At 49.3% G+C, this 8,601-nt stretch overlaps 2 protein-coding genes across 4 annotated transcripts in view; both read right to left on the bottom strand.

The window, feature by feature from the left end:
• NT5M (5',3'-nucleotidase, mitochondrial) overlaps window positions 1-8,422 on the bottom strand; it is a 30,951-nt gene extending 22,529 nt beyond the window's left edge. The window contains exons 1-2 of one of the 3 annotated variants that reach the window (XM_081805579.1): window positions 7,962-8,422; window positions 4,646-4,746 (exon numbers count right to left, since the gene is read on the bottom strand). In XM_081805579.1, coding sequence (XP_081661705.1) covers window positions 4,646-4,746; window positions 7,962-8,231 — 371 coding nt within the window. In that variant the 5' untranslated portion in view covers window positions 8,232-8,422. The remainder of the gene's footprint in view (window positions 1-4,645; window positions 4,747-7,961) is intronic. The other 2 variants (XM_006744611.3, XM_081805578.1) reach the window with 2 other exon arrangements.
• MPRIP (myosin phosphatase Rho interacting protein) overlaps window positions 1-8,601 on the bottom strand; it is a 574,668-nt gene that overhangs the window by 309,466 nt on the left and 256,601 nt on the right. The gene's annotated exons all lie outside the window — the stretch shown is intronic.

Here is an 8,601-nt window from a genome sequence, read left to right as displayed (position 1 = left end):
CAGCGGAGAGCCTGCTTCCCCCTCTCCCTCTGCCTGCCGCTCTGCCTACTTGTGCTCTCTCTCTGTCAAATAAATAAATAAAATCTTAAAAAACAACAACAACAACAATGTGTCCACGCCAAGTACTCGAGGAGAAACACTACAAGAGGATTTGCTAGGAACAAAGGCTGTAAGATCAGAAACAAGCTTGGCCTGGAACAGGGGAAAAGAGGTCAGAGGGTAGCAGACCGGGTTGCAGACCATCTCACAAGCCTGGCTGAGTTAGGGTTTTATCTGAGTGCAAAAAGAAGCCAAGAGAGAGTTGGGTTTTTTTTGTTTTTTTTTTTTTTTAATTTTTTATTTATTTGCGAGAGAGAGAATGAGAGACAGAGAGCATGAGAGGGAGGAGGGTCAGAGGGAGAAGCAGACTCCCTGCTGAGCAGGGAGCCTGATGTGGGACTCGATCCCGGGACTGCAGGATCATGACCTGAGCCGAAGGCAGTCGCTTAACCAACTGAGCCAGCCAGGCGCCCGCCAAGAGAGAGTTTTAAGAGGGGACCCACATCAGCAGAATTTGGTTTAGAGATACCGCTCTGGCTGCCGGGTAGAACAGATACGTTGCAAACCTATAGACAAACATGTATGCAAGTGCATTTGAGAAGGTCTGGAGGTGCACACCCCAAATTGTTCACTAGGACAGGAAGAGTGGGATTGAGGGAGATGTACACGGGGAGAGAGGGACAAAATGGGCAAGTCACATTTTTTTCACGTGTGTTCCCACCGTTTGAGTGTTTCGTAAGAATATACTCAGGTATTACTGAATAAAGGGCAGTCGCCCCTGAAGATATTCCAAGGAGGCTCTTTGGGCCGTGATGTGAGGCCCAGGACGGTACAGCCGCCTGCCCAGTGCTCCCGGAGCCAGGACACAGCCTGCCAGGGAGGCGGTTTTAGGACAGCGGGCAGATAAGGGGTTTGCTCACTCTTCCCCTCCTACCGGAAACCCCTTTGCCTTCTCCGCCCGGCAGATTCCTTTTCACGTCTCAGCATAACAGCTCCTGTGTCGCTGCCTGCCCTGGGGAGTAGCCCTGCCCGTCTCTATCCATACATCTACCACATCACTTTCAGAACTCTGTTCTAGTCATTTGTCTCCTGGTGAACTTCTCCAAGGCCAGAACCGTCTTTTATCTGCTTCTGTATCTGCAGCATCTGGTATCAGGGCCTCGCCCATAGCAGGTGCCTGACAAATATTCCTTCAGTAACATTTTAAATCTTGGCCGCTGTCTACTTCAGCACCACACACAAAGCTAGCCTCTTCGCTACGGACTAGACCCCGTCTCTGTCCACACTTTGGGCATTGACTGACCTTGGGAATCTACCCCGTTAAGAGCCAAAATGGAGGTGACAGACCTGTAGTATGGTCTAGACTTGCATTTTCACAGAAGTGTTCACAGGGAAGCTGTGGGAAAGAGTGCTCCCAACTAGAATACATATGAAGAAAAGCTGCATCCTCTGCTACCCCAGTGAAGAGGCACGATGCATATTAGCAAACCTGAAGCCCTTCGAAGTCTTATGGTAAAGAAACCTCCTTAATCCAATGTCCCCCACACTGTTTTGGTTAAAGAACGCTTTTTTTGTTGCATACCTATTAAATCTTGCAGAATAATAACAACTGCGGCTAACGGTTACTGAGCACCTACTATTTGCCAGGCGCTATAGTGAGGCTTCTCTCATTCCCCTCATTTTACAGTTGAAGAAACTGAGACCCAGAAAGCTTAATAACTTGCCCAATGTTTGAGGATTAGATTCTGGAAAAGCCCGGGCTTGAGCCTGGGCAGTCTCATTCCAGTTAGGACATAACCTTAGCCACTATGCCATCTAGCACCCCAGGATACAGTTGGCTGAATGTGGTCCAGGAAATGCTGATCCAGACACAAATAGAGCTCTGAAAAGCTGCAATGCAAATACACATATGCTTTGCCTCTCTAGGCTCTTCCTGCAGATGCAAGAAGTTATACAACAGTACTCCACTATCAATCAAGTTCAAATCATAAACCAGAATGAAATATACTACTCTGCAAAACCTGAGTCAAGTCTAAAAATAAATTACCAAACGAGTCTATGATTCAACTCGAACTCTAAGCATTTTGTGTTCCTCTGATGCCCATTTACCAAGTCAGAACTTTGAACGCTGATGATTTTTGGAGGCCTTTATATGGCACAATAAAGACCGAATTGGACCTTATGTTTGATTGGTCTCTCAGGTTGGTAAATTCAATCAAAACTGTGACCAATAAAAGTATATACAGGCCTAGAAATATATCCTAATATTGATGGTCAGTTGATGTTTGCCAAGAAAGGCAAGACAATTCAATGGGCAGGGGGGAGGGAGTCTTTTCAACAAATGGTACTGAGAAGTGGATTTCTGCATGCAAAAGAATGAGGTGGGACACCTTCCTCACACCATATTCAAAAATTAACTCAAAATGGATCAAGGACCTAAATGTAAGGGCAAAAACTATAAAACTCGTAGAAGAAAACATAGGAGCAAGTCTTTGTGACCTTGGATTAGGCAAACAACCCTTAGATACACACCAAAAACACAAATGACAAAAGGAAAAAAAAAAACAGGGGTGCCTGGGTGGCTCAGTGAGTTAAGGGTCTGCTTTCGGCTCAGGTCATGATCCCGGGGTCCTGGGATGGAGCCCCGTGTCGGGCTCCCTGCTCAGTGGGGAGTCTGCTTCTCCCTCTCCCTCTACCTCTGCCTCTGCTCATGCTCTCTCTCAAATAAATAAATAAAATCTTAAAAAAAAAAAGAAAAGAAAAAAACAGATAAATTGAACTATATCCACATAAAAATTTTGGGTTTCAAAGGATACCATGAAGAGACTAAAACAACAATCCACAGAATGAGAGAATATATTTGCAAATCATATATCTGATAAGGGACTTATCATCTAAAATACGTAAAGAACTCTTTGTGTGCCTGGGGGGCTCATTTGGTTAAGTACCTGCCTTCAGCTCAGGTCATTATCTCAGGGTCCTGGGATCCAGTCCCTCAACAGGCTCCCTGCTCCGCAGAGAGTCAGCTTCTCCCTCTGCCCCTCCCCCACTCATTCTCTCTCTCTCTCTCTCTCTCTCTCTCTCAAATAAACAAAATCTTTTTTAAAAAATAAAATGAATAAAGAACTCTTAAAAACAGCAATAAAAAGATAAATAACCCAATTGAAAAAAATTAGCAAAAAAAGATAATTCTCCAAAAAACATTAAAAAATGGCTAAAAACACACAAGAAGATGCTCAAATCATTAGCCATCAGAGAAATGCAAATCAAAACCATGATGAGCTACCCCTTCACACCCACTAGGATGGCTAGAATAAAAAAGACCACAAGTGTTGGCAAGGGTGTGAAGTTGGAACCCTCATACATTGCTAATGAGAATGTCAGATGGTACTGTCGCTTTGGAAAACAGCTTGGCAGTCCCCAAAATGTTAAACATGGATTTACCACACGACCCAGTGATTCTGCTCCTAGGTATAGACAACCTATATGAAAACATACAACCACAAAAAAAACTCCTACATGAGTGTTCACAGCAGTATTACTCTTAAAAAGCAGAAACAATCCAAGTGTCTACCAACTGATGAACAGATAAACAAAATGTGTCATATCCATACAGAGGAATATTACTCAGCAATGAAAGGGAATGAAGTACTGACTTGTGCTACAAAGGAGATGACCCTGAAAACACAATGTTGCATAAAAGAAGCCAATCACAAAAGACCACATAGTGTACTGTGTGAAATGCACATGAGATATACATGAAATGTCCAGCACAGGCAAATCTACAGAGCCCTAAAGTAGACAGTGGCTGCCTAAGGCTGCAGGGGAAGGAGAGAGAAGGGGCAGTGACTGGTAAGGGGTATAGGGTTTCTTTTGGGGCTGATGAAAGTCTTCGGAAATTGACTACGGTCATGAATGCACAACTCTGCTGCCGACATACTAAAAACCACTGAATTTTACACTTCAAATGGGTGTAGGGTATGTGAATCATATCTCAATGCGGCTGTTGTTGTTTTTTAAGTCCTCAGGGAAGCACGTCATCTGTAACTGCTAATGGATTTTAGTGAATGGTTATGGAACTGGGGCTTCAGCTCCCAGAAGCAGCCACTTCACTAGAACAAAAGAGAAATAGCTCACACTGCTTCCACACCGAGTTTTCTTGTTAGGTCTCCTTTAGACCTCTTCGTACTCCTTCCTCGGTTCCTTTCCAGCGCTTACCACAATCTGTGATTATCTCTGCTTGTGAGATTCTTTGTTTAATGTCTACTCTGTGAGCTCCATGAGGGCAGGACCGTGTTTGTTCATCTCTGTATCACTGTTGTCCAGCAGCATCTAACGGTCGGTTCTCAGCTATTTGCTGATTAAATGCACATCCAGCACCCAGTCAACCAGGTCCAATTAGACTCAATATTTTCTCCTGTTACCAGATCAAAGCACCACACTGGTTTACAAGCTGAGACTGTTTCACTCAGGGTGTCACCAGGTTGAGTACCAAAGAAACAAGCATGGGCCTATGCAGGGGTGAGGAGAGGCAGAGGGCGGGGAAGAGTAGGGGAGGCACTGGCAGGGGGAAGGCACAGATGCTCAGGCGGGAAGACAAACTTACTTTTCTAGGTTGGCCATCTGCTTCACAGCTTCCACAGCCCCCGGCAGAGGCTCCAGGTCAAGAAAGAAATTTTCTGATTCCCATATGCTAATGGCCTTCTCCTAAGAAGACAAGAGAGAAGTGGGTGACTTCAGGGGACTCAGCACATTGCCTCATCACAGGGACGATGGCACAGCTGGGAAGAGCTGTTGACAAGAAGAGTGTGAGCCTTCCACGTTCCTCCCCCAATACACACACACATACCCAAGGTCATATCCTGGGGGGACCGGGGAATCACATGGAGCATGTGTGTGTTCCAGCCCCTCTCCAGGAGCTCTGACGTCTGCAAAGATCCAGTAGAGACCAGCTAAGGGGTCAGGAGCTATGGATCCCGAAGCCTGCTCTCCTTGAGGCATGGCTAGAGCCGTCTGGGACCAAAGGCAAGTCATCATGAATCACGCGCTTGCTTGATTCTAATGGCCGGAGGCATCTCAGAGGCTCTGGGGATGGACCTGGTCTTGCCATGGCACTAGAGTCCTTAAATTCAAGAGCTGGAGGAACTCAGAGATTCTTAAGAGCACTGCTGTGCCATGTGGGGTAAGGGGGGCCAGGGAGGGCGGGTGGAAGGCCAAATGAGCAGAACTCCAGGTTCCTCACCCGTATCAACTGGAACAGCTCTGGTATCTGTCTTATGCATTGGTATGTCATTAAGTACTTTGTTTAAAAAGTATTCTGCAGCTTTTAAAGTCTGAAAACCAAAAATCCAGACCCTCATTGTTCATATGAGAAAATCAAGGCTCTGAATGGGGAAGGGATTTACTCAATGCCACACAGCAAAAGAGTGGCATTACTGAGAGCTGAACACCATCTCCTGACTCCGAGGCTACAAGGTTCTACCTTTTGTCACTGGCCTAAAATCAGTTTGCAGAATGCCACACTCTTTCAGGCCCAGGACAAGGGGAGGGGGGACAGACCCTGGCCTCCGAGGAACAGGAACCTGAATCCCACGTCTGCAGCAGGAGGTGTCTCTCCCAGGTCAGAACCCGTACACTCTAGAACAAGCACCACCACCATGTCCCACTTAGAGGTGGAGCACCCCGAGATTACACTGGCATTATTCTTGTGAACTATGTGGGCTGAAGCAAATGAGTACTGATAGCTAATATATGGTCTCTCTTGTTTCACCCTCACCCCCACAAGGGGCAAGAATCGCTATCCCCAGTTTACTGATAAGGAAAGAGGCTTACAGAGGACTGTTTTCAAGGCCACTTATGGGTGATACTGTCAGAACTTGACTCAGGGCTTCCAAATCACCCAGAGGCAGTGGGGACGGGGGGAAAATGTACTTGACGGACGAGTAAGGGGTCCTGGCCCTGGCTGTGTGATCTTGGCCTCACCACCTTGCCTCAATAATCAGCATCCCGGCATCCCTACCCTCCTTCCATCACTAACTTGGCTCTGAAACCCTGGTCAAGGCACTTCCCCTCTCTGGGCTGAGTTCTTCAACTGTCCTAACAGTGTAGGATTCTAAGTCAGTTAAAATGAGCTTTGCCTTCCACCTCTGCCCTGATTACTTCTGCAAGCCCTGTGAAGATCAAAGGGGTTACCAAGAGAGTGATATTTTGTAAAGCAGAAATGCTTACATAATCAAGGTGGGTTGGTTCATTGGTTGTTTTTACCTGTAGGTGCCGGGCCACCTCAGCCAAGGGGAGACCCAGGGATGTCCTGCTGTGGGCTATGCTGGGGACACAGGGCATGTGTTCATCTATTAAAATCCTGTTTCCTGCAATGCTCCCAGAAGCAGAACTCAGCAGGTCACTCCCAGAACACTGCATCCTTAGCGTCCCAAGAGCTCCATTTCTTTGCCTAGTCCTTAGAAAATGGTAAAATGATTTCTTTAGATGTGGAGTCTGCACATCTGTACAAAGGAGTTCAAAAGCCACTGTCCTTTTCAGAGTTGGGGGTGGGCTTTATTTCCTCACCCCAATACACTCCTGGGAGGAAATAAGGTGCCCAGACTGCCAATACTGTGCACTGTCTATAAATGAACAGCCACATAGAGCAGGGGAGTCTGTTACTAAGACTGCAAAAATTACTAGGATATTCTCTCCAGCCTGAAGTTGGTAATCAGGTATTAGAGCTCGGAGAAGTGAACACACAGAACTCTGGGAAAGTCACCTTCTGAAGTGCACGGTGTTGACAAAGAGTCGTGGTGCTTGGTTTTCTTTCTAACACCTGCCTCTCAACAAACCAATTATTGTCAAGTTACTTTTTTAAGTCAAAAGAAATGTCACTTGTTAGAGCAGGACAGAGAAGAGGATTTGGGGGTGGGGAAAGCTAAATGTGCTTGGGAAGGCAGACAGACTTGGGTTGGAATCCTAGCTGAGCCCCTTACTAGCTATAGGACTTGGGACAAGTTTCCTCATCTGCATCATGAAGATAATAATGTCTACCTCACATGGGAGACAATGCAGTCAACCTGTGGATACAAAATAGCCTCGAATATCATCATCATCACACTTCTGGTGGTGACCTTGGGTGGCCAATCAAGAGATGCCAGAAAACATCAACCTCTTTAAGTTTGTGCAAGGCAAAATCCCGTTCCTTTCCCGAAATAGTTTAAACTCACAAACTAAGCCATCTGTCTATAAACATGCCTGGATATTTCCCCTCCATCCATCCTGGACGCAGACAGCAAAGTACAGCGGGAGTCAGGGGGATGCGGTGGGCTCAGGTTCAGCAGGGCCACCAAAGCAAGGGGATAAACCAAGGAGTTGAACCCACCCCATCTTGACCACTGACTCATTTTGTGATGTCCGGAAAGTCACTCAACTTCTCTGGGCCTCAAATACTGGGAGCTATGCATTCATGGGAAAGGACAAAAAAGAACGGTAAAGACACTCATCAAATTCGTGAGGATGAAGAAATGGGCATGTGACTGTGGCAGGGGTCAAAGAGGACTTTACTTGTAACGTTTATTTCATTTTAAAAAATTTCAAGACTTACGGCCAAATGCACCAAAAATTAAAAAGTCAGCTAAAGATAGAGTTCGTATTTTACGCTTCATACTCTCCTGACTTTTGAGAAGCCTCGATGACAGCCAACAGTTCCTTCGCGCCGGGCTGCGCGGGGCGCGGCGCCCCCGGTCCTCCCCAGCATCCGCCCCCCCCCGCCCCGTTTTACGAGAGGACCACCCCGAGGCTCGGGGAGGTGACCCCCACCCAAGGTCACGCGGGCTCCCGGCCCGGGGCTGGGAAGGAGGGCCGCAGTCCCGCCAGGCTCCGGTGGGCTCGGGGCCCCGGAGCGGGAACGGGGCCCCGGGGCGGGGGATGCTCACGCTCAGGCCGGGCTGCAGGAGGCCGTACTGCTCGGACAACCAGAAGCCGCGCCGGTCCTCCAGCGCGATGAATGGCTGGTCGGGGAAGCGCGCGCGGAACTTCCTGAGGAAGCCGCCCTCGAAGTCGGCCAGCACGCCGTCCATGTCCACCAGCACCCGCAGGGCGCGGCCGCACTCCCGGCCCGCCGGCCAGCCCGCCCCCCAGCGCCGCCCCGCCGGGAACGCCGCGCCGCGGGGCCGCCGCGCACACCAGCCGCCGAGCCGGATCATGGCCCCTGGCGGTCGCTCGCCGCGGGCGCCGGGGCCTGGGCCGCGGCACCCCGCCGGGCCGGGCCCGGAGACATGACAGCGGGGGCGCGGAGGGCGGGTTGGGGGAAAGAAACCCCTGCCGGCCGGGGCGCGCGAAGAGCGCGGGGAGCGCGGGGCGCTGGGCGCTCGGGGCGCGAGCGCGCAGGCTCTGGCCCCAGAGCGAGGCTGCGGCACGCGCCCCGGCGGAGGCGGGGCTCGGGGGGCGTGGCTTTGGGGACCGTCCACAGTCCCAGGCTCTCCACTCGCATCTTCTCCCAGGACCGCGGGTCTGGGCTCCCTCCTCCCAGTGCAGCAGCGAGACTGCAGGAGCCGTGCACGCTGATGGAGCGAG

The sequence above is a fragment of the Leptonychotes weddellii genome, chromosome 15 (assembly GCF_054177405.1).
Source record: "Leptonychotes weddellii isolate Sample4059 chromosome 15, ASM5417740v2, whole genome shotgun sequence".
NCBI classification, from domain to species: domain Eukaryota; kingdom Metazoa; phylum Chordata; class Mammalia; order Carnivora; family Phocidae; genus Leptonychotes; species Leptonychotes weddellii.
Note: the sequence above shows the minus strand (reverse complement) of the source record. Positions and strands in the feature narration are given on the sequence as shown.